The following is a 27,308-nucleotide window of genomic DNA, read 5'->3' as shown; positions in this document are numbered from 1 at the left end:
CAGACTGGCAGCACCCCAAAAGCTGATAGTTGTGCCATTTGAATCCAAAAAGTCCCTGGGGGCACGTGGTAGCAAACAGAAACTTCCTTATTGCCCTTGGGAAGGTGTCCTTGGACTCGAGATATCCGAGCAGCTGACATGACAGGGTGTGTGTGCTGGGGTGGGGGTTCCTCTTTTTTCACCCGTGACACAGAGTGGGGGAAAAACAAGAGGGTAAAGTCTCCCTAGCAGGGACTGCAGGCAGTGGGCAGCACCCAGCCGTGTGTCCGAGCCTGGGTCACTGCTCTCTCCAACCGCGCATCTTCAGTGCTCCCTGGCCATGGGTTGTGCCACCCCCCATGAGCAATAACCCCCCTGTGGGTGCCAACCAGCCTGGCCAGGCGGCACCAGCACAGGCTGAAACCCTCTAGGATGGGCAGAGCCAAGCAGGAGCCAAGGGCTGGGCCTGGGGGCAGACTTTGTTTTTCTCCTGGGTTGGGTTTGCTCCTCTCCCGGCTGGGGAGGTGATGAGCTGCGCCCTCACCCTCGGAAGCAGTAAGCAAGGGGCTGGTGTGTGTGGTGGAGGCTGGGCTGGGTGGGATGGATCCGGCCCCTTCTGGCAGCCTTTTTCAGGGCAGCATCCCCGTGGGCACAGGGTGGGGAGAACGAGGGGCTGGAGCTCCTGGCCATATGGGGAGGCAGATTCTGAAGAACTGCCTTTCACCCGCCCAGCAGCCCCGTGGGGTGCCTGCACACCCACTGCCCTGCCGTGATGGGTCCTGCACATGGGCCAAAGTGCCAGGTGAATTGCAGCGTGCGTTCGCCACCCGGATCGCCTGCCCTGGGGCACAACGGGCAAAACCCTGCGTGGCAGAGGGGTGTGTGCTGGCAGGGAGCGGGCAGCACTCAGCGCTTTAGGAAAGAGCTGCCTCCTGGGAATTAGCTTTGGTGGGGGACAGAGTTGTCATGAGAGGGAGGAAGAATCTCAGCTCTTTGGGCTTGTACTGATGAAGGGAGAGAATGGGAAGCAAAAGAAAACTCATCTGGCATCAGCTGCCCAAGGAGCACCCGCCGGGGGATTTCCCCCCGCCCACTGTAACAGCCTGGCCAGGCGGATCTGGGAGGAGAGGACATCCTCGAAGGGCACAGGCTGACCCAGGGGAAGAAGTGAGGCAATGCACCCTTTCCTCTGCACAGTCTTCCTCCCTGGTTCCCCTCCTCCTCCTTGCTCCAGAGATAAACCATCCCAGGTGCCCACCCAGCACCAAGGGTGCTTTCCGGGCAGCTCCATGCCCTGGTTATTTGTCGGGATATCAGAGGAGGTGACAGAAGGGCAATTCAAAAGGCAGCACGCAGGAGCTGACACGGAACCTGGGGTGTTAATCATTAACGCTGCACCAGGCAGGACACAGCGTAATAACCATCATGGCAACAATCCCATGTAGCCAGTTGAAGATTAATTCTTTGCCAGGCTTTGTTGGGTGTGTGCACAGGAGGTGGCAGCCCCATGCCGGGAGGCGCAGCAGGGGATGGGGACGAGCTGTGCACAGGGGAGGGACCTCCCACAGCAGGGGACAAGGGGAGAAGCCAAGTAGTGTCCCTTCCTGGGAGCAGTTCAGGCACCTCGGTGTTGCAGGGCTCTTTCTAAAGCAGAGGGTGCTGGTAATCTGGGATCAGCTCCCTGAGCTGGGATGAACGTGGCTTGGGTGCAGCATCATTGCCTCCCTCTCACACAGGGATGGGGATGGGGCCAGCACACACCCTTGGCACTGGCATCCCTCCAGCGCTGAGATGCCTCCATCCGAGAGGACCGTCTCTGTTATCCCGAAGGAAGCTGGCTGGAGGGTGTGTCCCTCCATCTGTAGAGCACAGAGGGATCGATGTGCTATGGGAATGGTCAGCCTGGACTTTGCCTCCCACATCCCAGCCTGTTGTCAGAGCAGAGGGATTCCCTGCTCCCCCAGCACAGAGATCCCCAGAAGAAAAGCATAATACATAAAAATAACCACCACTAGAAATGATGCAAAATTCCCCTTCCCCCCTCCAAGCTCTGGAAAGGTCAAGTTTCATGCCAAGGCTATTTTGCTTTTGTTTAATTATCAGCCAGCTCCTGGGACGCGGAGCAGCCCGGACAGGTTCGCCTTTGTACGGCTGCACAAAGCCGGGGAGGGCGGGCTGCGGGGGGGCTGCGGGGGGCTGTGCAAGACCTGGGAACCGGCAATTTGGGCAACATGTTTCAAAGCTGGTTCCTGCGTGGGGCCAAGCCCTGGGAGCATTCCCAGGGAGGGCAGGTGATGGCCTAGGTGCCCGCCAGCTCCCAGACACCCCGGGATGCTCCAGCACCTGCGGTCTGAGCCAGGAGGTGAGAGGGACCCTGAGAAAGGGCAGGAAGGGGAGTGACCCGGCTCCTCTAACAAGCTCCCTGAGACTGAGCCCCTTAGGCAGTGAACCTTGGCATCACCATCACCTGGGGCTGACAAGCTGAAGCTTCCCGTCAGCCTGACACAGGCACTCCCTTTCGAGGGGGTTAACCTACTCCTAGCATCATCCCTCCATTTTAGGAGGGGATGCTCCTATGAACGCAGCAATTTGCAAATACTGGCTCCTTGAGGTGGGCACAATGTGGTGGCTCTCAAACCTGAGCCCACACCACCCTGCAGGGCTCTGCCCGTGGGTATCAGTCCCAGTGGCCAGATCCTCCCCTCACCCACAGCGCCCTGGCAGGGGCTCAGCACCACAGGATTTGGCTTCGGCGGGAGGCAGATGGGGATGGGGAGGCTGCCAGGAGGCAAGAACTTGCTCCAGCACCACAAAGCAAAGTCCCTGAGGCTGGGCAAAAAGCCTCTGCCAAGGGGGTGCCCCCCTGAAAGCTGTGCCTGGTTCGGAGGAGGGGGTGGCAGCCACCTAGGAAGAAGTCCAGCCTGGCTGCAGGGATCAGGCTGCAGCTGGTCCGCGCTGGTGGCTGACACTCGCCCACTGCAGTTTTGTTTGGGCCCTGTGGTCTCTGCCCCAGAAATGGGTGTACCCCCAGCCCTCCCACAGCTTCCTGCCCAACGGGGGCTGAAGACTGGGGTGGTCTCTTGGGCTTCCTGCAAAAGGCACCCCCACGGGGCTGACCCAGAGGCTCTGCGGCTCTTTTTTCTCAGGGCATGACCAAGCCTACTCCTCGTTTTGCTTCGTTTCACCCCCACCTGCACTCACCCCTGCGGGGAGGAGCAAAGGCTGCTGGGCTGCAGAGGTGGTTTTGCTGGAGGTCCCTCCTTCAGCCCCTGCTTTTGCTTTGCCACCCCCAGCCACAACCAGATAGGGGCTGAACAGCTCAGGAGCAGTGACATGACCTGAAGGGTCAGGTCTCAGCTGCAGCCATGGCTGGTTAATGGAAGGGGCCTGGTCCACTCCAGCTAGTCTCCTGTCTTTCTGCTGTGACCTTGGCCAGGGGTTCCTTCTTCCAAGACCTCATTTCCCTCAAAGGAAAGACATCCAGATCCACCTGAAATGCAGCCCAGCACTGTGGGGCTCGGGCTGGCACCAGGCTGCTTGCTGCCCCCAGCCCAGGATGAGCAGCCACTTGACCCTGCTGACCCCCAAGGGGACACCAAGCCAGGAGCCAAGGGCCACAAGTCTGTATTTCTCAGGGAATGGCAACTGGAGGTGCTGGTTACATCAAGTGAGAGGCCCTGGGCAGCCAGTCAGAGTTTCCATTGGTTGCTGAACTGAAGATAAAAGTGATAAAGCTTGAGGAAACGGCTTACAAACCTGCACCAGCTGCTCTGGCACTGCACAGCACAGCTTGGAGGACCTCTGCTGGCACAGGAGCCACAGGGCACAGGGCCACCATTAGCCCACAGCTAGCCCTGAGGTGCACAGGGGCAGAGTGAGACACCAGAGGACAGGGGTCTGTCCTTTCCAGGCAGGTGACCAGAGCCTGGGGCCCCAGTCCTGGGCCACGTACGAGGCCAGCTATGAAACGCACAAGGCTCAACAGCTTTGCAATGTTTACTCCTGAAAAAATAATTCGATTCATAAAGCGGCAAGCCCTGGGGATGCCCACGCACCCAGCCCTACCACAGCCACCACACTGGAGCCTTGCTGGAGGAATGGGGAGGGACGGAGAACAGCACCCACCAGGCCCATCGTGGTGTGCAGAGACGGGGAGGTTGAAGCCCACTGGTCAAGTCCAGTCCTGCTGTTGCTGAGAGCAGGGAGCCACGGCCCCCTGGTTGCTGCAGGGTGGGCAGCAGAGGGGAACTCGTGTTTAGCCACTCCCTATCCACAGGACCATCTTCCCCAGCCCCAGGAGGAAGCTGAGCCTGAGTCCTGCCAAAGAAGGGAAAGGGGGTGCATTTAGTTTCAAGAAGGGAAACAGGGCCTTGGGAACAGAGATGCCAGGGAAAGGGCATCATGGTGGAGAGCCATGGAAGTTTTTCCAAAGCAGGGTATGGGGAGCGAGCTGCTTTCCCCAGGAAGAAGCCAAGTCCCTTTCCCACCACACTGAAAGGACCTGCTTTACCCCGAGGGTCAGCACAAAGGCCTCCTGCCCACGGGCTGCCCCAGCTGAGTCCCAGTGAAGGGCAGGGCTGCAGGTGGCAGAGGTGGGCAAGGCTGAACCCAAGCCCAGTACCACAGTCTCAAGAGTGCCAGCCTGCGCCCTCTTGTTCCCCTCCTGCTTCTGTCCCATCTCTGCTGCTGGGGCAGGCATGCAGGGGACCATGAGGGTCAGAGTCCCTGCAGTCATGCCAGAGCTGTGCTGTGTCACAGAGGGCTCAGTCTGGCCAAGGAGGAGCAGATTTCCCGGGTTCACAACTATTCATTCCTATGCTGGGCAAGGGAGAAAGGAGGGGAACTGAGGCTGGAGCCAGGGGGTCAAGAGAGAAACCTCCCACAAGTGCCCCTGTGCAGCTTGGGGGCTGCCAGCTCTCCATGCTGCTTTCCTGCTATCCTCCCCTTCCCACAAGCAATAAATAAATAAGTTAGTGTAGTGTAGACAGTGAAAAAATGAAGGGGAAGAGTCCCTGTGACCACAGAGAAAGGGCTGAGCAGCAAATCCTCCTCCCAAGGGCAAACCAGAGTGCAGCTTCCCTGCCCGAGGCTGGAGGACCTGGATCTCTGGCTGCATGGATGAGAGAGGGAGGAGTACTGAACAAGGGGAGCAGGACTACCCCTAGTAGGGGGGGACAACACATTAGTACTGAGTAGCTGGGGTGGGAGGGGGCCCTGGGGTCCTTCCTAAGGCACAGGAGAGGGTCCAGGGACCCCCTCCCCTCCCCTCTCCCTCTGCACAAGGGGTCTACCACAGGAGAGCCAGGCTGCCCATCCTGGCTCACTTCACAGCTTCCCTGTTAGCAACGTACCACAGTAAGGGTGGGGATTCAGGAGAAGAAACCCTCTCTGCCTTCAGCAGAAGCTGGGGGTACCTCGCCAGGGAAGAGGGAGAGACAGGGTACGGTACCACAGCCAAGGCCCATGCCAGAGCACAGCACCTCTTGCTCCAGAGGACCCCGGTCCATCCTGCCCATGGCCAGAGGGATGCCCACTGGCTGCTCCTATCTCACTCCGCAAGGCACTTTCACCCCCTCTCCCATGACTTGGGGGGCAGGGCTGCTCCCCACAGAGAAGGTGGGTGAGGATGGTCTGAGCCACAGCTCACAGCCTGCTCCACTTCCATCTATAGTCATCTCCAGCTCCCAAAACTGCAGGGAAAGCAAAGGGGCACCTGACTGCCCTCGTGCTGGGTACGGGGTGTCCCCTACATGTCCGCAGCAGGTTCAGCTCCCCTTCAGCATTCCCTTTTGCCTGTGAGCTGGGCTGCACCAGTCACTGCAGCCCAAGAAGTGAAGCCAGTGTGTGGGGAGATGTCCGACCCAGCGTACAGTCTTCAAGGTGCATCCATAGTGCAGGAGATAGAAGAGATACTGGAAGATCCCTTCTTCACCACTGCATTCACCACTGGGCACAGAGCCAGCCAGGCAAGAGTTAATAAATAGCACCCAGCTGGTAGGCTGCAGCACTTGACCATGAACATGCTGCCTTCTCAGGACACATGGAGTCCAAAAAGGGAGGTGTTTCTCAAGGCCTCCTCTAGCCCCCAGTTGAGCATCTCCTTCCTCCAGCCTTGCCCAGCCAGGGGGCAAAAGGAGCAGTGTTAGTTAAGAGTCTGTGTTAAAAAAAAAAAAAAAGTTCCTGGGATGGGGGGTGACATATGTACAGGGAAGGACCCTGTCCCTTGCGAGGAGAGGGAGAGCACAATAGGGGGCTGGAGGGAGCCCAAGATCTCATTTTGCAGCCTGAAATGGGAGTCCGTGTCCAGTCACCAGCCTCCGACACCTGCTGTCAACTCTGCACCGTGGGGGTCTCTGTCTTTCCCCGGTCCCCTTCGCTTCCCAGCTGCCAGTCTCACGTCTGCTCTGCTGCAGCAACCGCTGGCACTGCCACCGCCCCCTCCTCCTTGGCGGGGGGCTCCATGTAGATTGGTGTCACCGACGAGGGCTTCTTGGACCTGCAGGTGAGGAGGCTGGGTGGGAGCAGGGAGGGGTGGCGGTCCCCCTCAGGACCCTACTCTCAACAGCACTGCCTGGCCTTCCTGGCATAATCTTCTTCCCCCTGGAGCATCCTCCAGCCCTGCGCATGTATCCTGTCCCCTCTTCCCACCACACTAATTAAGAAGGGGAGTGGTATACCCTAGGATTGCGCTGGGACAGAAGTGGATGATGCAGTGCGCTGGGCAGGGGATGGAGCCATGAGGATGGGGGCATTACCCAGATTGCTGTGCCCCCCGATACTCACGAGTAGGGGGAGGCAGGGACCCCCACCACGAGGAAGTGGTTCTTCTTGCGGAAGAGCCGCCACAGCCCCTTGTGGTTCCCGCGGACGTCCAGGTCCCAGATGTGGAGGCACTAGGATGGAGGAGGGGGAGGAAGAGGCATCAGAGCCTGGGGACAGACACCAGGGCCAGGTGTCCCCTGGCAAGGAAAGAGCCACCACCCCTGCCCTCACCGAAACACAGCAGAGGGCTGACCCTCGATTGGGGTGGTGCAGGGCAGCACCCCTCCAGCCACCACCAGTGAGAGGAGAGGGGGAACCCGCTCCCATCCCTGCCTCGGGACACGGGGTTTCATCATCACCTCCAGGTGAGCAATGGAAGCCATCAGACAAGCTCAGGCCCTGAGCTCCCACACAGGGAGGTCACAAAACTTATCTTCTCCACTGAGCCAAGCATCTGCCCTAGGTGACCCAGCACCTTCTATAAACACCAAGAGCTTTAACATCACCCAAGGACAGCAAGAATCCATTTGCTGAGCTGTGTCCATACCATGGGCAAACCCAAGAACAACAGCCAGATGTTTCCTAGTGAGGCCAAGACCAGTGCAGGGGTGAGGATGGGCCATGTCAGGGGCCTCACCTTGGCAAGCTGTGTCCAGGTGGTGAAATCTGCTTCCTGCTCCATCCTGATGAACATGACATAGACCCTGCCCTCGGTGTCTGGCACGAAGGAGTCCTCACAGGGGTTCTTGCTGTGGTCCAAGACCTCAGCCTCACTGTGGAAACGGAACAAGGGGTAAGAGAAGACCCCACCTCCTCCCTCTCCCCACTGTTCTTCAGACAGGCAAGCAGTGGCTGGGGCCTCCAGGGCCACCTCCACCCTTTCTTCTGTCTCGATTGGTTCACCCAGTGTGCCCTGTGGTTTCCCAAACCTTCCTGCAGGCACCTACCCCAGAAGCCGATGAATTTCAGTCTCGTAGGCATCCTTCCTCAAGCTGTGGAAGGAGGAGAGGACACAGAGATCAGGGCACAGTCAGACAGCTTGATAAGCAGGGAACATCCCAAGATGATCCAAATTTAAGACTGCCCCAGTGTAACACTAAAAGGCAGGCTGGAGCCAACGAACGGAGAGCAGGGACTGCCATGCATGCGGCAGCAAAAACGTGACCCTTCAACATGTCCACCAGGAACACAAGGTAGCTGAGCCCAACCTCACAAAAAACACTGCAAGGATTCCCCAGCAGAGGCCAGGTTGTGGGGGCTGAAGGTTATGGCTGTTCCAGAAGGAAGGATCGTGTCCTCAGCACAAGGGGACATGGGTCAGGTCAAGCAACTGTTTCATCCAGATCTTATTCTGACCAGCACTCACCTCTCCACATTTTTAAGCTGGACATTTGGAACTGTGTTGAACTTGTGCTTCTTGAAATAGGCTTCCTGGGAGTAAGAGAGAGGGGAAGGAAGGAAAACAGGGTTCAGTCAGGAGTCAGCAGTACTTGGAGCTCACCTCAAGTATGCCTGCTACCTGGAAAGGTCGCTAAGTCAGAGCTGAGCACCAGGACAGGGCTTTGGTGCTGAGGGAGGTCACTCACGTGAAAGTAGCCGTTCATGTTGAGCCCCACGATGCCAAAGTGGTAGGAGCGTGAGATGTCAGGGATGATGCACTCCCGGCCTTTCCGCTGCTCAGGCATCCGCATCCACATGTCCCAGTCCCAGAGCTGGGGAGGGGAAACTGCCACTCACACTCAAGTTTGGGGACATGATTTGGTAGCATTGTCATCTAGGGACCTTTCTGGTTGCTCACACCAGCTCTAGCCCCTTCGGCCCCAGCCTGCCTGGCTATGTGGTCCTCAAGTTACCATCTGTCCCAAATCCATTTTTCTTGGGCATCTTTCCCAGTAGAAGCTCAGGGAGAGCCTGGGCTCCTCCAAGAGTTGCACACACAGGGACTGGGTGATGATCAGGGATGGCTGATGGACAGAGATTGGGGTGTGCAGAAGATACGGTCCTTTTCAGGTACTCACCTTCTCAGGGGTTGGCCACTTTGGCTCCAGCTCGTCCTTGTACAGGCTCTTCCGGAGCACCCAGCCCAGGCCTGGCATGGTCTCCACACGGTACAGGAGCGAGGGGTCCTCAGCCGTGTGCTCATAGCCCTGCGATGTCATGGGGAGCATTCAGCACCCTGAATGTACCCCTACTCCACCAGAAAAGGAGGGATCTTGCTCCACTGAGGCTCCCAGCATGGGGAGCAGGGAACAGTCACCGGGAAGCACATGGCAGGGACAGGACAGTGATTTGCAGAGGCACTTCTGAACAGTGCAGGGCAGACAGACCCATTTAGGATGATAGTGGGAGGGACACCCTGCTTTAAAGACAGAACTTGGACTCCTGCCCTGTGCTGTTCCCATGTCAGGCTGAGGTATCCCTGCTCCACCATCCTTCCTTGACTCACCTGGTCATTCCAAGCTGAGATGCAGTACAGGCTCTCATCCTCCTCCAGAAGGTGTATTGACTGGCTCAGAAAGCTGAGGAAAGAGTTGTCCAGTCCTTGGTCAAACATCCTTTCCCTCATACAAACTAAGGCAAATTCTCCGTGAGGAGACGAGCCACCCTGAACAGCTGGGACTGTTTAACTCATCTCTTTTGCTGAGGTAGCTGATGCTGGTGTGAGATCAGGGGAGGAGCATCCAAGCAAGCTAAGTTGCATCTCATCATGGAGACATTGTCTCCTGCTCCATCAGAGTCTCTCTTCCTTAAGAAGAAACATGAGCCCTGTTAGACACTGTCCCTGTCCTCTTGCTATGGGGCAGCTCCAGCCATGTGTGTACAGAATGGATCGATGTCCCCAAAAAGAAAACCAGGAAGAGATCCCAGCCCCCAAAGTCACCCTGCACTGAGCACCAGAACTCAAACCTCTCTGCAGGCAGAGGTCAGTTATGGCTGTTGCTGGGGACTGCTCAGCCTCAGACAGGCGAGCTACAGCGTGGCAGGGATCCTGAGCAGCCAGAGTGCTTCTAGGAAATGCCCCACCCAAACAGGGACCCACAGCTTTACCTGAAGAAGTCAACAGAAATGTCAAGGTCTTCCTCCAGAACCACAGCAAATTTAGCATCCTGTAGAGCAAGGAGAATGTCAGAAGGATAGAGAGGAACAGGACAGAACAGACACCAAGCAGCATCCCCTGTCTGTGCTGCTCCCTGCCCCAGAAGATTGATTCCAGCTCCTGTGAGATGGGGGTCACAGATGCCACTCTCCCAGGGAAACCCTGTGCTGTCTTGCTCTGATGGGCAAGCAGCTAGACAGGGCGCAGGCAGTGGCCTCACTCACCGGGAACAGGTTGAAGGTTGCAGTCAGACTGGCTTTGTAGTGCTACAAGAAAAGACAGATCATTGCCTGTGTTAGCATCAACCTGGCACAGATGCAGGGCTAAGCCTGCCTCCCTCGAATCTCATCCCAGGTCCCAGGAAATAACTGTCGCAGAATTTGGGAAAGGTCTCTCACCTGGGAAACTCTGGCATTTTTAATGCTGATGGGAGTGTGCTGGATTCCTGAGAGGCCAAACAGCTCTATGACATCCATCGGCTCCTGCAACGGAAAGGTACAAAGCTCATCAAAAGTGTGGGTCTGGATACATTCTCCCCACTCTCTGCCAGTGTCAGCTCCCTGGGACAACAAGAACGTGCCTGTGGGATTCCCTGCATGTGGCTGTCTTCTTGGAGGCAAGTGAGGCTCAGAATGATGCTGTATTGTAGACCCTGAAGCAAGAAACTCACCAAACCCTCTTGGCCTTTCAGCCCTTAAGTACTGCCATAAGTTTCTGTTAGCCCTGCTAGTTTGCAGACCCAAAGTTGTATCCAAGAATATCTGAGAGGCCCCAAATTCCCAGTCCCCCATTTACAGTGCAGGAAGAAAACAGGCACAGTCAGGAACACCTACTAGCTGCTTAATGTCAAGACCACAATCAACTTCATTATCTCTCGCAGTTGCCAGGAAAGGGACCTCTCTGATCAAGCACATCTACACTGGGATCAGAAGTAACACATATTTGGGTTGACATATCTCCGCCCAAAGAAGGCCCCACCAAGGCCTTCTCCATCCCACCTCCTAGCCACAGAAAAGAGAAGGAGCTCCCATTGCACCAACCATTCCCCCTTTTCCTGGTATCCACCATGGCGGCACAAGCATCCAGACTGCCCCCTCGTAGCTGAGGGATGCTGCTCCAGTTGCCATGGCAATGGATGCTGCTATCTTTAACCGCTCTGATGTGCTGCAGTGAGAGCCTGCATAAACAAACCAGCTCCCCTAGCCCCACAGCCTGGCAGTGGTGGGAGAGGCCTGTAAGGGAACCAGACTGTTCCCTTCCCCACCTCCATCACAAGGCAACCAAGAATACTTCATGGGCTGCTGCAGAGATGAGAGCTAGCAAGCTCCTGAGACCTGCTAAGATCCCACATGCCTGTCCCAGAGTACATTCCACTGCCAGAGAGCCAGGGCTTGCAGTGGGATCCTCCTTTGTAAGGTTGAGCTGATGGAAAGGTCTTTGCCCTCTAAAGGGTCAGCTCTCCTCTACCTGGCCTCAGCTTCCATGAGCCTGTGAAAACAGACCGTTTTGGGTCTCCACCTCTTACTGAGAGTGGAGCTGGACAGCACAACAGGACTGGTTTGTTCCACTTCATGTGAGGGAGCTGGACAAGAGGTGTTACACCCAGACCCTGCTCAAAGGGCTGGTGACACTCATCAAGCAAGAAAAGGGGATGGGGAGAGCCCAGCATAATTGCCTCATTCCTGCACGCCAGCCCCCTTCCGACACGGGGATGTTAACTCTGGGCTTTGGGAAAGGCCAAGGCAGCTTTATCCACACCCACAGCTTGGCTAAGCTGGCCAACTTTGTGTAGGAGTGGGTGAGGAGCAGTTTAACCCACTGCAGGAAGGGTGAAGGGACTCATGGCCTGCCACCCACCAAGGATGGAGCCAGCACCACATACTCTCAACTGGGGGACCAAGGACCTGGCTACAGGGACCTCTGGGAGTGCCCTTACCTCGTAATACCCATCGATGAAGACTGTGATCATCTGTGGATTGACACCCTGGGCCGACAGCAAGGAGCGCAGCATCCTGGGGAGAGATCGAGGGGGTCTGAGCCCAGCACAGCCCCAGTGGGCCCAGGCTGTTCAGCAAAGGGGTATGGATCCCTTGGGGTGGGGGAAAGGGTGCATGATTAGGGAACAGGACCTGCTACGCCTGGGCTCTTCCCCTTCCCATGGCCAAGGACCCTGGTTGCTGTCCAAGCAGCTCTGCCCATGTTTTTGGTGCAACCCCAGGAGGAGGCTGGATCCTGCCAGCAGGATGAAGTGGAGGGCCTGGGCCATGCCTGGCCTTGTGGCACAGAGCAGAGAAGCCTGTCCCCGGGAAGAGCTTACCTGTACAGGTAGTTGGGGCGGTTCCCTGCAATAACAGCTACAGGCACATCAAAGACTTTATTGTCTTTGAGCTGGAAGAGAACAACGTGTGTGAGTGGGGCTGGGGGAGGCCATGCCAACCTCAATGAGTAAATGATTCTATGCTACTGAAAGCAGCTGTTAAACAGCAGAGCTGAACAGTCCTACCCCTTGCTCAGGACCATGCCGACCAAGCAGGACTCCACTCAGCACAGCTGGAAACCCTGCCATCTTCTCTCCTTCGCCCCACCTCTGACCTAGCTCCCAAATCCCAATTTGCATCCACTCAGAGACCTTTGTCTAAACCCTTCAGCAGTGTGCCAAGGGCAGCCCAAAGGCCATGATAGCTGCTCTGTCTCCAAATGTACAGGCTCTGCTGCGTATGCTGATGTCTCTAGAGCCATGATAACCTGGCAGCTCAGGGCAGACATAAGACAAGGGAACTCCCTTCCCCAGCATGACCTGACCATGTGTATTCACCTTACCTTTGCTGGGGTTAAGAGCTTGCCCAGGGGCAGTTTTCACCACTCAGCTGGTACTTAAGGACAAGGCTCTGCATCTGAGCTGCAAACACACCTTGTCCAGCCCAGCCCTCCCTCCTGGAGCCTTCCCTGAATACTCTGCCCCTGCACTCACAGGATCAGGGTTGAACTCAATGGGTGTAGGGTCTTTGCAGCTACAGACGCTGCCGTAACCTTCTACTTTGCTGCAGAACCTCTTCCGGCGGCGGTTCAGCTCTGTGTCGGGCCAGTGGCACTCAGCATCTGGAGGGACCAAGGAGAAAAACCAGATTGCTCATCCCCACGGCCTCACCTTGTGTGCTCCAGGCTGCACTGCCACACACACAGCTCTCCCTAGGCTCAGCAATCACCGAGGCAGTCCTTATTACTACAAACAAGCAACACGTCTGGATGCAGATGTAACCACAGGAGCCATTCAGAAGACATCCCCACCTTACAGCCTCTCTGAGCAGCAATGGGCCATGTTCAAGGCCAATAGCCAGAAAAGACTGGATCAGATCTGGTTTGGAGAGGTGACAAATGGCCAGACCATGTCCCCACTTCCCCACCCTCAGCCTTCTCAACAATCATGCCTGGACTTGCCATGGAAGCAGGAAGATGGGAAGCTGGCCCCATTTTAAAAGTTACCATCCCCATCTCAGACAGCCTTAAATCCATGCTGGGACCTTGCTAATAGATGCATGGCTTTGACTCAAAACCACCAAGAGCAGAGATACCTGGCACTGCAGAGCAGATCTTACTTCCTACCTTCCATGGACGTCAGATGAACTTCTGTCTTCAGCAGCACGGGATCACCCCATGTCGAGAGGGCAGGTGACTTGGCATGCTTCTCCCCATATACTTCCCCTGGAGCAGGGACACAGGGTCAGGACTGTGTGGAAGGGCCCATCCCCACTGTGTCAAGGCATAATCAGGGGCTGTAGCTCAGGTGCAGATTGGCACGTTTTCCCACTGGCCTCTGGTGAGCTGCTGAAGGGACATGCTCTGCCTCCATTCCCTCCCTCACACCCAGGAAGGGAGCTGCCACTATCTATAACTTGCTCTCTGCTCAGACAGCACATTGGGGATGGACTGGGTTTGTCTTCACCTAGCTCCTCCCAAAAAAAGAAGCCATAGATCCTCTCCCAGCCTGTGCAAGACTCACCTCCCTTCTTCCCCACAAATGTCCACATGTCTCTCCAGCTCAGGAATGGTGCAACTTGGCTCCCCAGGCTTTTCAGGACATTCTTGGCTGTGTCCTTGAGGTGAAAGGAGCCTTCATCCTGGAAGAAAACACAACCCTGCAGTTGAGGTCTGGCTCCTGATGCAGACAAAGAGAGTCTCCCATCAACACCAAAGAGGTACAGGGCCCACTCCTACCCTTGAACCAGAAACCTTCAAGAGCAGGTTCCTAAGGTCTCTGTGCCATGAAACCTGCCAGTGGCTTCATCATGACCCACAGAGCAGGTCCTCAGAAGAGTCGCAGACTCCTGTTTCCTTGATCCCAAACTGTTCTCAAACAGGGGCATGTGTTCAGCAACACTTCACACAGCTAAACCTGAAGCCTTGAAGAAGCACGGTGCTGTTCGCACAGCAGCCCAAAGCCAGCACAGTCCACAGTGTGCCCTGTAAAGCCTGGAACTGGGACCCAGAAAGGTCCTGCCACATCCTTGTATTTCCTCATGTCCATTCTCCACCTAACCTCTTGTTTATTGCTGCAGGCTCTGACACATCTGCTTTTTGTTCTCCTGCCTCGCTGGGCACCCAGCAGTACCTGTAGTAACAAGCTGGGGTGAGAGGACATGGGAGGTGATCCAGCCAGGGAGGCACAGCCCAGCGGGGATGTGACATTTAGTCCTGGGAATGCCCAATGACATTCAGGAGGCAAGTGCTCAGATGAGATTTAGGGTGTCCTGACTCAAGATGATTTTTTCTTTTGACACTATGGTCACATACCTTAATGGTGAAGATCAGGATCCGGCCTCGGGCAACCATGTTGAGGAAAAGTACCATGGCTTCATCTTCATGGGGAGAATAGGTGTCAAAGACCCTCTTGGCCATCACATGACCCTGTTGGTATTCAAATGTCAGGTGCATCTTAAATGCTACATGGCCAGGACATGCAGAGTTATGGAAATCTGTCCTGGAAGCCTCTGTCCCTGAGCAGTGCAATGAGTTACTTTTCTGGTATGCCAGGGAGTTAGTCCCCAGGCAAGCTCACTGAGGTCCATGGGCCATCATCACCCAACCTCACAGCTCCTCCCCTGCCTGCTCCCCGAGGACAGCCAGAAAAGCCCAAGAGAAACACTGCAGGGACTTTCTGGGTGACCATGACATGTTCTAGAAACTACAGACAAACAAGCACTCAGGGACTTCTCTTTGCCTCATGCACCCAAGAGTTAAAGACCAAGGACAAGCACTGCTCAGTAAGAAATACAAATGCAGACACACAGGGATGCTTTACCGTAGCCTGATTTAAGATGATGACGTGGATCCCTCTTCCCTGCTCCCGAGCCTCATCTTCCAGGACCTGCAAGCGGAGAAGTGACGAGAACCATATGTCAAAACCTTATTCCCTGCCTAGTCAGCACAGCAGAGCCCCTGAACAAGAGGAAAGTCTCTCTCTCCTGTAACATTTTGGCTTTGCTCATGGCAGTGATGGATGCCAGAGTAGAAAACAACATGGGACAACCTTCAGAGTATTGCAGGCAGGAACAGGATCACTCCTGACCTCCTTGCCAGCCACCAAAGCACTTTCACCACCCGCTGCTTGAGGCTTCACCCATTCAGCTCCATCCACCCTCTGCTCATGGGGACAGCCAGCACCCATCACTTACCGTCGTCCCATCCACAGCCACATAGACCTTTGACCGGCTGGAGTACACCTCGACATCCAAGACCTTCTTGTTGCTGACAGGGTGCCTAGGGACCTCCACATTCAGCATCTCATCATCTATAGGGGAGAAATGCCCAGTCTCAACCAGCAAAGGCACCTCTGGCTTGTCCCTGCTTGGTGCTAGCCCAGCATCCAGAAGGTCATGCCCACCAGATATCCCAGCCCAACAAGCCATGGGTCAGAATCTACAGGGATGGCAGCTAAGGGATATCCAAAACGGCAACAGGTCTGGCCCCAGCTATCCCTACAAAGACCTCTGAAGCCAAGTGTCTGAAGCCTTAAGTAAACAGACCAGGAATGGGAACAGCCTTTTCTATTAATTTTTGTTAAACCCACATGCACAGACCCGTCTTTCATCCCTAGCTGCTCACAAGTTTGCCCTGACTTAAAGAAATTACTTCTCTCCTTCCAGATTCCTGGCTTTCAAAGAAAAGCAAGATGCTGCCTCTCACCATAGTCCTGTGCAGACTCCTCTTCCTCCTCATAAGCAGCTCTCCTGGTGTCCAAGATCAGCTTGATGTTCACAATCACAGTCACAAGCAGGAAGAGGACAGCACCTGTCTGCAATGCAGGATGTTTTGCATTAGCAACTTATAAGTAACAACAACCCCAAGATCAGCCCACCCCCTTGGCAGAGGCTGCAGGGCACCCCAGGAGATCTTGCAAGGGATCATAAGCATCTGTCATTTCCCCTGTTTCCTTCTGGGGAAAGGCAAATAAAAAGAAATACAGGTGACCGAGTTTTATGGTGAAATGCTTTCATCAGCTGGAAAGCACTGACTTCTTGATACGTGTGAATTAACCCACTTCCAACTTATCCCCTCTTCCAGATCGGCAAACAGATTCCTGCTAAAACACTGCATCAAGGTTGGGGGTCTCTGCAAAGAGTTTGCTAATTCAGTTACAGCTCCCAAAGCAACCTTAACTTCTGCCTCTCCTGCAGTATCACTGCTCTTCTTTCTCCCTGTGCAACCAGAGGACATGTTCAGGGTATGCAGGTGGAGAGGAGATGCTGTATGACTAAAGCAAGGCAAAAGGAAGTTTCTGCAGGAAACCGCACTGTGCCACAGGCCACAGAGAACAGCCCTCAACCTTACTGTCTGCAGCAAACTTTGAAACAATCTGTGCGGATGCTGACACAGAGGGCTATGGGAAGGTCCAGGGGCTATGGAGGGGTCCATGGGAACCCCCAATGTAAGCGTCACCGTTGCCCATGGCCTTGTTGCTCCTAGACCAAGAGGAAGGAGAAAAGATTACAACACTTCTATAAGCATCTGTAATTTACTGAAATCCATCTTGCTTCTCTCTTCCTCAGTTTCAGTCTTTTTCTTGGCATTTGGACCCAGCGCAAATCAGAAGTTACTCTGCACTAAAGGGGCCTTTTCTGAGGCAGAGCCACACAGGAAGACTTGGACCATAAAGATCCCCTGTTGGGATAATCTACCTGCAGGTGTAAGCTGCAAGAGCATGTCTGGCCACGGCCAAGAGGATGGACTCAGAGCTGCAATGCTGGCCTGGGATGCAAGATTGAAAGCCAAGACCTCTGCTGAAGCAATTTGACTTTACTTTGCCCAGGGACCTTTGTAACCCAGGGCCCAGGTGCTTCTTCATGGGGGAAAGGTGACAGCAGCACATGGCGGCCGTGGGGCTCTGCACAGGGACAAAGTCCCCGTCCCAGGGCTGACTCTAGCAGGGAGCCCAAAAGCTGCCCTGGATAGTCACAGAGTGAGGGAAGGCTTTGCCATTGGATTCAAGACACAAAGCCCTGAGGACCTGTTACCCCCAAAACTAACGCTGCTGCAGGGCTCCACCACCACTCTCCATGCCAGGAGGGCCCATCCAGCTCACAGCAGAGCCTCCACCGAGGCCCAAATCTGAGTGCTATGACAGATTAGTCCCATGACCCAAAAGCTCTGGCCCCTTGGTCCAGCCACACTTTGGACGTACCAGAGGGTTTCCAGTTTCAGCCATGCAAGCTCAGAGTCCTATTAACCTCTCCAGAGCATCCCAAGACTCAGCGTGGATATGTCACAGCAACCAAGGGAGAGGAGGGGAGAGGTTGGTGGAGGCTGCTCATAGCCTGGTTGCCCCTGCAAGGGGATGTTGAGACAGGTCTTGGGTGATTTTGAGACTCCTCCCTTGCCCCTCAACCCCAGAGCAGCTTTCTTCCTAAAAAATGTGTGCCTTTTTCAGCTCCAGGACCCTTGATTCTCTGAGGTCTGGTATGGGGCTGAGATCACACACAGGCCTGCCATTGGTGACAGGCACTAAAAGGATCCCTGTCCTAGATGGCCAGCTACTGCCTCAAGCTACGTGTTGTTGCTATCTCAGCCAAGCAGCCAAACAGGTTCAAGAAGTAACTGAGGAAGAGGAAGACAGAAAACCAGCAATAAGACGTGACGATATAAATGTCACTATGGCATTTTGGCTTGTTGATTTGCTGTTGACTCAGGAGTGAGCACCTTTCAGGACCTGTGCACAGAAAGCTTTTAATTAGGCATGAACAGAGCCTTGAGCTCATGATGAGAAGCTGGCTACCTTACCAACCTGTCCAGACCTTCCACCCTGGTCAGTACTGGAGATGTGGGGGAGCAGCCCTGGTGACCAGAATGAACAAAGCAGCACTAAGCAAGACCAGCAGCTGGGTCTAGCAAGGCTGGCTCAGTCAGAGCCGCTGATAAGAGGCCCAGCTGCTGTAGACCTGGCTACCCCATACCTGAAGCTCTGGTTTAGATATTCAATTTTCATCTGTGTTTTAAGCCACAACAGTGCCATGAAGGACAGAAATGACAGCAGGCAGGCTCTAGCCCATTGCCCCCAGCACTATGAGCAACACCTGCCTGAATGAGGACACCTGTCCCCATGCCCCGAGCACCCCAGGGGATGCAGGACCAAGCAGTCTCCTTCCCCAGGGAGCCCTTACATGCAAAACCCTCCCCTGCTCCCTCCCACAGCAACCAGCTGCCAGATTTCACGAGCTCTGCTCATCTCAGGAACAGCCCCTTTTCTGCAGCTTACTGCCATGGGGCTGAACCCTTCCAGTCTTTAGACCCCCAGACACCACCCAGGACACTGGCTCTGCTGAGCATTAGCTGTTTTACAGCTCAGCGACCAGGTCTGCAGCTTTCCCAGATGCCAGCTGCCTCTGGAGCACAAGATCCCATTACCCAGACCTATTTTCTCTGTCCACCTGTTGTGCCTTATACAAGGCTTGGTTTGCAAACCAAACAGGGCAAGGATGGCTTCCCACCGCAGGCTGAGCCCTGTCACACTGGACATGGGTCCAGAACCAGGAGGAGAGGAATCAGTCAGGTTTCTAGCTGCAAGCCTCTCAAGGATACCTGGATAATTGTATCTCCTGCCACAGCCACCCAACAGGTCCATTTGCAGCTGAAAGGAGCTGCTAGACACAGCAGTCTTCCATGCATGAGCACAAAGGCACAAAAGGTAGCTTTCTGGGGGACACATTATGCTTCCCCCTGCATGTTAGTCACCCAGACTGCCAGCAGACCCACTTCCATCCATGCAGCTGCTCCATAGACTCGTAAATCCTGTAGATTATCGTTCCTAATCCACCACAGGCCTGCCGGTGACTCACCTGGCACAGCTTCCGCAGTGCACGCTGGTTCATCAGCTTGTATTTCCAGGCAAGGTACCAGCTCCGCTTCTTGTGGGGCTTGATGGCAGGGTTGGGTTTCCACTCGTCCATAGTCATTGGGGCTGGCACAGGGGCAGCCGTGTGGGGTGGGGGTCAGGATGTGTGCTGCTCCACTCTCGTGTCCATCGGGGCTCCCTGCCAGGATGGGATGGTGCTGGGTGAGGGAGGCGAGTGCCTTCAAACCATCTCCTCAGCAAAGACAGGGCCTGGCACAAGCAGTGGCCATGAATGGCACCAAAAACAAAAGCCCCATGGAGCCTCCCCGCCTGCCAGCACCCCCAGCCCTGCAGGGAGCGAGCCAGGGGGACAGGCTTTGCTGGAGGGTGTTGGGAAGCCCTTGAACCCACGGGCCATGAGCTAGCCACAAGCCAGCCCCTTAGCGAGGCCACTGCAGTGCAGTGGGCCCACTCCCACCGCTGGAAACAAAAGTGGTCAAGAGGCACAAGCTGGCGATAGGCCCCGTACTGGCAGGCATTATGGAGGTGCCATCACCGGCCATACCTGCCCGTGGGGCCCCTTACAGCAGCGGGACTGCGAAGCAGCACCATCCCCACCAGCGGGGATGCAGCCGGCCTAGACATGGGGACTAGAGCTGGGCCACAGTTCTGCCGGGGATCCCCCCACCCCTGCTGGGCCTGGCAGAGCCAGGGGCCTGGCTGGAGCACAGCCCCACCGCCAGCGGGGCCAGGCAGGGGGGGAAGCACCAGTCACGGGGTGGGGAGCCCACGGCAACCACCCAGGGGGAGAGAAAGGAGGACTGGGGAACCCAGAGCCCTCAGGTGAAGGGCAACGGGACCCCGGCGATGCCGGAGGGCGGGTGTCGCTGAGGGATCCCGGCACTCGGGGGCTGGGGGAGGGGGAGGGCTGGGCTGCGGGGAAGGGTCGCGCGAAGGGGACCCAGGCGCTCCGGGCGAGGCCGGGGACAGGGAGGGAGCGCCAGACGCCCGGGGACGGAGGCGGCAAGGAGCGGCGGCCCTCCCGGAGCAGCAGCGGGTTGGGGGGGGCCCAGGTGCTTCGGGACCGCGGAGAGCCCGGGCGAGCGGGCCGGGACCCGGGCGGTGCGGCCCGCAGAGTGAGTGCCAGCCGCGCTACTCACGGTCCACGCGGGGAGACCGAGGCGGGGCGAGGCCGGGGCGGGCCGGGGCCGGGCTGGGCTGGGCTGGGCCCGGCTCGGCGGTGCCGCCGCCCCGCGAACCCTCAGCGCCAGCGGGGCCGCGCCGCTTCCGGCGCCGCAGAGACGCCGCGGGGGCGTGGCCAGCGCCGGCCCCGCCCCTGATCCCGCCCCCCCGCGCCGCTCTGCGCGCCCCGGCGGACCTCGGTGGTGCGCGGGGGCCGGGGGCGGGCCCGGCGGGGCGGGGCGGGGCCGGGGCTCGGGCCGGGGTGACAGCGCGGCCGCCGCCCCGCGCGGCCCCGCCGCCGCTGCCCCCCCCACCCGCATGGAGGGCGGCGGGGAGGCGCTGCCCGCCGACCTGCGGGACCTGGCCAGCAAGGTGGGACGGCGCCCGCCCGCCGGGCTGCTGCGGGGGCTGCGGGCCGAGACCGTCCCCGCACCGGCGGCACCGGCGGCACCGGCGGCACCGGCGGCACCGGCCCGCGGAGCCCGCTCGCCGCTCGCCGACCGCCTCCGGGCGCTCCGCCTCGAGCTGGTGAGTCTCGCGGCACCGGGGGGCACTGCCTGCCACCCCCCCTTCCCCGGTAACTGCCCTCCCCGCCCCCGACCCCCGGGTAGTGCCTGCCACCCGCCGGTGACAGCCCCTAATAGTGCCCCGCGCTCTGCCTGCTTTCTGGGGACAGCTCCTCCGTTTTGCTCTTTCCTGGACGGGTTAACAGCCCCCAGCTCGCATCCCCCGCTCCGGCCTTTCTCTGCCCTCCGACCCACGCAGCATCCGCCCCCAGAGTGCCCCGGACCCCTCCGCCCCCTCCGTCCTGCCCGCATCACCCCACGCACCCCCCAGGCGCTGGCTCGGGCGGGGACCGGGGTGTCCCGGGGATCTGGATTTAGGGCAGGGACCTTCGTCAAGGGCATGGTGGTGGCCGCCCCCCCCCCCCCCCCCCCCGGTGTCACCCCCTGGGTGACAAGGCACAAGCATCATTGGGAACTTTCCCGGGGTTTACTTCCTGTTGGGGCTTCTCCAGTGGCTAGTAGAAGGTTGGGCGCCGGTGGCAGCCTCTCCCGGGGACCGTGGGAGTGCCGGTGGCAGCTTTCTCACCTCCCTCTTTTTGCGGAGGGAGCAAATACCGGCGATGCCTGCGCCTCCGGGAAACGTGGCGAGATTGGGCAATGGGTTCAAGTGCTGCTGGGGGAAGGGACTCTCCCACGCACAGACACGCTAGCGGGAGGGAATGAGCAGCGTTTCCATAGGGAAACAGGCTAAATATGCCAGCAACCCTGCCTGCCACGCGGGGGGCTGGGGCCCACTCAGCCTGAGCCCTCCGCACCCACACTTTGGCCAGATTGGTATTCCCCATCGGTGTAAAAGCTTTCATCCTCCCTCTGCTTTCATCCTCCCTCTCTGCTGGCTTCCAGGCTGCACTCTGACCAGAGGAGAAAGGTCTGCGGGCCCTGGGCTGCTCAGAGGAGGAGGAGGAGGAAGCAGCAGTGGTGTTTGCCCTGCCCAGGGGCAGGCAGGCTCAGCCCGCGTTCCGCAAGGCCTGGCTTTGGCCGCACATTATGAACTGCAGCTCCGAAGGGCTTTTCCTTTCTCTGCCCTGGCTCTTCTCACCGGCCGGTGAAGAAGCAGGGACCCAGGTCAACAGCCTGGGAATGGCACCTGGGTGCCCAAAGCCCAGCATGGGGCTCCCCCCATCTCCCCATCCCCATGAACAGGAACCAAAATCTGTCCATGTCCCATCCCCACCCTGCCCCAGCAGGGACCTGCAAACCCAGTGCTCAAAGGAGAAGCTGACCTAGGACTGGGCAGTGGGAGGAGAAGATGGCAAATTCCCACTCTCACCTGGTCCAAGGAGGATGTTTTATCCCTGGGGCTAGATGTCTCGAAGGGAGATGGTGCCTGCCAGAGGGAGGGAAGCGGGACCATATCCCCCCTGAGAGATGCTCTCCCCCCTCTGCCTGTCCCTAGAGAGTGTGGGGAAGAGCATGATGGTCCCCCCTGCACCGCCGGCCCATAGGGTCCCTTTTGAAAGAGAGGGGGGACATTTCTGGATGTGGAGGAGGACAGTGCTGCAGGATGTACAGTGAAACTGAGGCACAGCAGCAGTGCAGGGTGTCACAGCCTGGAGCAGGGATCCAGGCTGGTCTCCTCTGCCCCCTGCCACGCACTCAGGACCGCTGTTGGCTCCCTCCCCTCTGGACGCTGCTGCTGTCCTGGGTCCGGATGCTGGTGGGCACGTGCTGGGAGCACCATGAGGGCTTTGGGATAGGTACGGGGTAGGTGTGGTGCACCCATTACCACATCTGGAGGAATATAGGGAGCAGCGGGACCTAGGTCTGCTCCCATGCTAACCTTGATTTGCTGGAGAGGGGTTTTTTTGGAGTGCAATGGCGGGGGTCAGGCTGATCTGAAGTAGCAGCAAATCCAAAGTTGACTCTTTTCAGCAAACAGCATAGAAAGCAGGGTGCAATTTCCCACCCTCTGCTCTCAGGGTGGCTCCCCTGGCATCTCTGACAGCCACAGTTGCACGAGGCAGAGAAAAATGGGGAACCCCCCCATCAGGGGTTCCCAGACTTCTTCCTCCCACGTCTTCTCCCTGCCAAGGCCAGATGCTTTAGCAACGCGTGCAGAAAAGTCCATTGTAGGCAGTTTTTGAAATAACTTGCCTAGAAAGGAAGTTTCTGCACTTCAAAGCTGGCTCCTGCCCCAGTCTGGGCATATTGCTGCTATTTTTTATTTAAATCCAGCTTGAGGAGTGTGGGGAGGGAATGAGGGGTTGGTGTCAGTTCTCTACGAATCTTTGCCCCTTTTTTTGTGTCCTCTGGATTGAGAGGCATCACGTGCCAAACCCTGGCTGGGGTTTTCCCAGGCTCCTTCCTCAGATGCTTTTGTTGCTGCTCTTGCTGTGGGACCGGAGACAGGGGTCTCGAGAGACGGGCCGGTCACCCGTGGGCGGGCGGGTGACTGAGGGTACCGGATGCTGGGGACGGGGCGCTGTGCTTACAAATGATCCCGGGGGACCGTGTGGATTTCCATTGCAGCTTGCTGGGAATGGGCATGCTGTGTGTTTGTGAATGAGCCCGTGGGCATCCACCACTCTCAGGCTGCCTGTACCTGTCTTGAAATAGGTTTCCCTCCCTCTCCCCCTGCCACCACTTTATTCCCTTTCCTGGCAAAATATTTGCGTCCTGAGCAGGGGAAATCCAGTGGCTTTCGGCGGCCAGTATCACACAGACAGGAATGTCTTGGCATGTGGGGCTTTCCGTTAGGAAAACAGATGTTTCTGCAGCAACTGAAGTCTTGCAAAGAGCTTCTCCCAGACTCAGAGGGGCAGGAGTCGGCAAAGCGAGTGGTGTGATCAGCAGTGCCTGTCCCCCACACCATCCTCCCCTGTTCTGGGAGTGATTTGGGTCTCAGGCTCCAAATCATGCTGTGTCACACTGTCACCAGGCTTGGATCAGACCCTAGAAGGGGGAAATAAATGCATGAAGGGACCCAGCAGAAACAGCCCAAGGAGGTGCTGATGGTCCAGCCAGATCTGAGCAATGTCCCTCCACATTCCTGCCTGGTCCCTCCTGCCCTGCCAGCTGCCTCGCAGGGCTTGGGGGATGCTCTGGGCTCAGATCTGCACCCAGTGCCTCTAGTTCCTTGCTTACCCCTGTCCCTGTAGGAGACAGTGACGTAAGTGCTGTTCATCAGGCAGCTCAGGAGACCTGTGGCCACCATAGTGACACTCTGCCAGGCTGGGCTGGGACTCAGGGCCCTCAGCCACCAGGGTCACCTTGGTCCCCTCAAAAGCCCTGCACTCTCTGTCTCCCTGCCAGGCCTACCTGCGAGCAGTGGACGTGAAGATCCTGCAGCAGCTGGTGGTGGTGAACGAGGGCATCGAGGCGGTGAAGTGGCTGCTGGAGGAGAGGAGCACGCTGACCAGCCGGTGCAGCAGCCTGGCCAGCAGCCAGTACAGCCTGGTGGAGAGCCAGGCAGCCTCGCGGCGGGGCAGCTGGGACAGCCTTCAGGACCCAAACGACAAGCTGGACAGTATCTCCGTTGGTAGCTACCTGGACACATTGGCCGATGACATGGATGAGTATTCCCAAAACGCTGCTGAAATTGCTGCTGCATCCACACCGGGCAGAGCCCTGGTCAAGGCAGAGCAGGATTGGGTCAGGATCGACACTGAGAGGGGTCTTGCAAAGCAAGAGAAGGGCAAAGCGGAGCACGAGTGGCCTCACGTGGACCTCTCCCCACCTGGGGTGCCCCAGGATCACCGGTTTGCTAAAGAGCCCCAGGTGGCCAACGGGTATTTGGGCCAGCAGCCCTCCTCTCAGGAACCAGGCAGAGACACCAAATTTCCATCGGGGTCTGGGGAGAGGCTGGGGAAGGGGAACCCGGGTGGGAAGGCTCGGAAAGCCGAGCCTGACTTTGAGAACTGCAAACTCAACAGCAAACTGCACCTGGAGTATGATGCCCACTGGCGCTGGCTCCAGTCTCAGGACGATGTGACATTCTTGTAGCCCATGGCTTCACCTTCCCAGTCCAGCTCTCCCAACTGCCCGCTCTGCTTCACTTGTCTCTGCTTGGGGGAATTTGGGTGGCTGGACAAGGGGGACAGTCTGGCTTGGTGGTGTTGCACTGCTCCTCTGATGCCCCTGTCAGTGTTTGGTGATGTAGCCCTAAGGGAGGGGGTGTCTGACCTGTGGCAAATTTCTGGGAGAGGTGGGTCCCTGTAAATTTAATCCTTTGCTCTGGGACAGTGCTTGCAGGTGGCTGATCACTTCTCTGTTGTCCTTGATGTTGGTGGTGGGGAAGGGATGGTGGGGAAACCTGAGACAGAGGGACTTCTGGGACCTCTCCCCTCTAATCCTCAGCCTCCTGTCTGCAAAAAGTGGGCACCCTGCCCCCAAACTGGCTACCCAGAGAGGACAGGAGATGCTCTCACGCATCCACAGCTTGGTGGCACCAGCATGCTCAGTGCGAGGTGCAGAGCAGGACCATCAGCAGGGTATCCCTGTTGGATGAGCTCATTTTCATCATTGTCTTCAGGGCCAGTGTCCATCTGGGGTAGAGTTGACCTGGGGCACCTGGGGTTTGGCCACAGCATATGGTGGATGCTAAAACCCTCTTCCCTGTGGGTGAAGCCCTGCCTGGTTTAAACACCATTGTGAAACCAATCTGAAGTGTGATCAGGGCAGTCACTGTAGCTGGTCCTGTTGCACTGGGAAGCCTTTGTCCATGCCCTGTGGAGGAAGGATGGTGGTGCAAAAGCACTGGGTGGGAGATGGAGATCCAGTTCTCCCAGTTTGTTTCTGGACTGTCTTCCACCTCGGGACCAGGTCTTGCAGAAACCCCGAGATGTGGCAGCGTACAAGCAGCCTGGCAGAGCCTGCAGGGCTCAGACTCAGAAAGGCTTGTGCTTTCCCCTGATGCAGTGTGATGGAGGTGATGGCTGGGATTCTGCATCTGTGTGTTGAATGGCACCAGGTCTCTGTCCCCTACCAGCACCCAGAAATATGAGGCTCCTCTGCTGGGGTGGATTTCCAGCGACCCTGTCGTGGAGACATCTTCTCTGTCTTTTTAGCCTTGGCTTCTGCCTGTGCCTTTTACTGTCCACCCACCATGCCTCCCAGTACACACCTCACTGGCTTGTAGAGCATGGCTTGCAGCCTGGAGCTGTGTGAGAGCTTGAGCCTGTTGCCTTTGCCAAATGATGCAGGGAAGGTTCTGAGCATCCTGCAGCACCCTGCTTCAAGGAGACGGCTCTTCCATGTGCATCGACAACCCTGGGGGTCCTGGCTTCATGACCTGTGGGTGTGTCTGTCCCCAGCTGACTGCTGTGACAGCTTTGCTCTCACCACGGTGCCATCGTTCCCCTTCCTCTGTGGGTTGCAGCCTGGATCTTTCCCTGCTGGGGTGATGGGAGTGGGGACAACATCTCCTGATGTCAATAGGAAGCCAAGAGAGAGGGGAGGCCTGGCTGTGACTCTTTCTAGATGCAAGATGTGAGCTGGCCATGGTTAGGAAGATGGTCAGGTGCATGACAGGTCCAGCTTTGTGTCTCTGAAGCAGCACCTTCAGTGGAAACTACCCTTTGTGCCGAGACCCCTGAGCACCCTCCCTTCTCCTGCGAATCCTCAGGGCTTCCCTGGATGGACATGGAGAGCAGGACAACATCCAAAATTCCTGGAGATGGCACCTGACATGGACTTGGGGGAATCCCAGCAAACTGGGACCAGGTTGCTCTATGCAAGCATCCCATCTGCCTGCTCCGGAGCAGCTGTGCTTGGCTTGACATCGCCTGTGAGCAGCTCATGGCTTCCTGTGTAGCTCCGCAACTGCTGCTGAGCCACCATGTCCCACAAGGCTGACTGTCCCCTGCTTTACTTCTAGCCCTGCATGCAATAAATCAGCTGAGGGTCCCTGGGGGAGACAGGGTAAGTCCTCCAGCGCTGTTAAAATCATTCTCAACAAAAAATAGCTGGCTTAATAAATGGTAGTGTTTCTCCCAGGCCACACTGTCCATGCTTTGCGGAACTTATGGTGGTTTCTAGAAGAAAGGGAAAGACTCCGGTCTGAAATGCTCTGGAGTTGCTGGTAGCTCTGCAGGCAGGGCAGGTTTAGCCCCAGTGCTGGTACAGGCACAGACCGTGTGTGTGGGGATCTGTCCCTTCTCACATCAGAGTGGTGACACATAAAAGTCATGCTTCCTGAAGCAGCCGGTTACCAGACCACATCTGCTGGGACCAAGGATGCTGGTGAGACTGGATCTCTGGCGGATGGGCTCGGCTGAACTGTGTCTCCAGCTAAACAGCAGGTTTACTCTTCCTGTCCCAAATTTCCAAGCAAGATCATTCTAGGTGTTTGCCAGCCCCATTAGCCATGCTGGGGTCTCTGTTCACTTCCCTTGTTCTGCAGCCGCAGCCTTGGCTCCTGTGGCCTCCTCTACCCGTGACATTGTGTAGGACAGAGACT

General features: G+C 57.2%; 2 protein-coding genes across 3 annotated transcripts; one reads left to right on the top strand and one right to left on the bottom strand.

Annotated features, from left to right (window-relative positions):
* Nucleotides 1-3,960: 3,960 nt before the first annotated feature.
* Nucleotides 3,961-20,460, bottom strand: POMGNT1 (protein O-linked mannose N-acetylglucosaminyltransferase 1 (beta 1,2-)). Of its 2 annotated transcripts, none has more exons than XM_074906286.1 (22): nucleotides 20,324-20,460; nucleotides 19,168-19,362; nucleotides 16,022-16,130; nucleotides 15,511-15,626; nucleotides 15,138-15,203; nucleotides 14,630-14,743; nucleotides 13,839-13,956; nucleotides 13,442-13,540; nucleotides 12,810-12,937; nucleotides 12,156-12,226; nucleotides 11,775-11,850; nucleotides 10,237-10,320; nucleotides 10,063-10,104; nucleotides 9,790-9,848; nucleotides 9,188-9,260; nucleotides 8,760-8,888; nucleotides 8,328-8,453; nucleotides 8,108-8,172; nucleotides 7,689-7,733; nucleotides 7,379-7,514; nucleotides 6,763-6,872; nucleotides 3,961-4,296 (listed from the first exon to the last, which is right to left on the bottom strand). In XM_074906286.1, the coding sequence occupies exons 2-22, from the start codon at nucleotides 19,282-19,284 to the stop codon at nucleotides 4,041-4,043; spliced, it is 2,139 nt and encodes a 712-aa protein (XP_074762387.1). In that variant the 5' UTR covers nucleotides 19,285-19,362; nucleotides 20,324-20,460; the 3' UTR covers nucleotides 3,961-4,040. The 2 variants fall into 2 exon arrangements, with proteins under 2 accessions (XP_074762387.1, XP_074762388.1); XM_074906287.1 differs by having other exon boundaries at nucleotides 4,164-6,475.
* Nucleotides 20,461-20,595: 135 nt separating this feature from the next.
* Nucleotides 20,596-26,846, top strand: LURAP1 (leucine rich adaptor protein 1). The gene is made up of 2 exons (XM_074906284.1): nucleotides 20,596-20,873; nucleotides 24,164-26,846. The coding sequence occupies exons 1-2, from the start codon at nucleotides 20,664-20,666 to the stop codon at nucleotides 24,851-24,853; spliced, it is 900 nt and encodes a 299-aa protein (XP_074762385.1). The 5' UTR covers nucleotides 20,596-20,663; the 3' UTR covers nucleotides 24,854-26,846.
* The last annotated feature ends 462 nt before the right edge of the window (nucleotides 26,847-27,308 follow it).

Source organism: Athene noctua, chromosome 5 (assembly GCF_965140245.1).
Source record: "Athene noctua chromosome 5, bAthNoc1.hap1.1, whole genome shotgun sequence".
Classification (NCBI taxonomy): Eukaryota; Metazoa; Chordata; class Aves; order Strigiformes; family Strigidae; genus Athene; species Athene noctua.
The sequence above is the reverse complement of the archived record's forward strand: the minus strand, read 5'-3'. Positions and strand labels throughout refer to the sequence as shown.

Bases quoted from the DNA above. Each gene is read 5' to 3' on its own strand.
- POMGNT1 (XM_074906286.1), bottom strand. From the start codon at position 19,284: ATGACTATGGACGAGTGGAAACCCAACCCTGCCATCAAGCCCCACAAG. The intron at 12,938-13,441 runs GTAGGAAGTAAG...TGGTCCCTCCAG, and splicing joins TCATCTGACGTCCATGGAAG to ATGCTGAGTGCCACTGGCCC. The intron at 10,105-10,236 runs GTGAGAGACCTT...CTTTTCTTGTAG, and splicing joins AAAATGCCAGAGTTTCCCAG to CACTACAAAGCCAGTCTGAC.
- LURAP1 (XM_074906284.1), top strand. From the start codon at position 20,664: ATGGAGGGCGGCGGGGAGGCGCTGCCCGCCGACCTGCGGGACCTGGCC. The intron at 20,874-24,163 runs GTGAGTCTCGCG...TCTCCCTGCCAG, and splicing joins GGGCGCTCCGCCTCGAGCTG to GCCTACCTGCGAGCAGTGGA.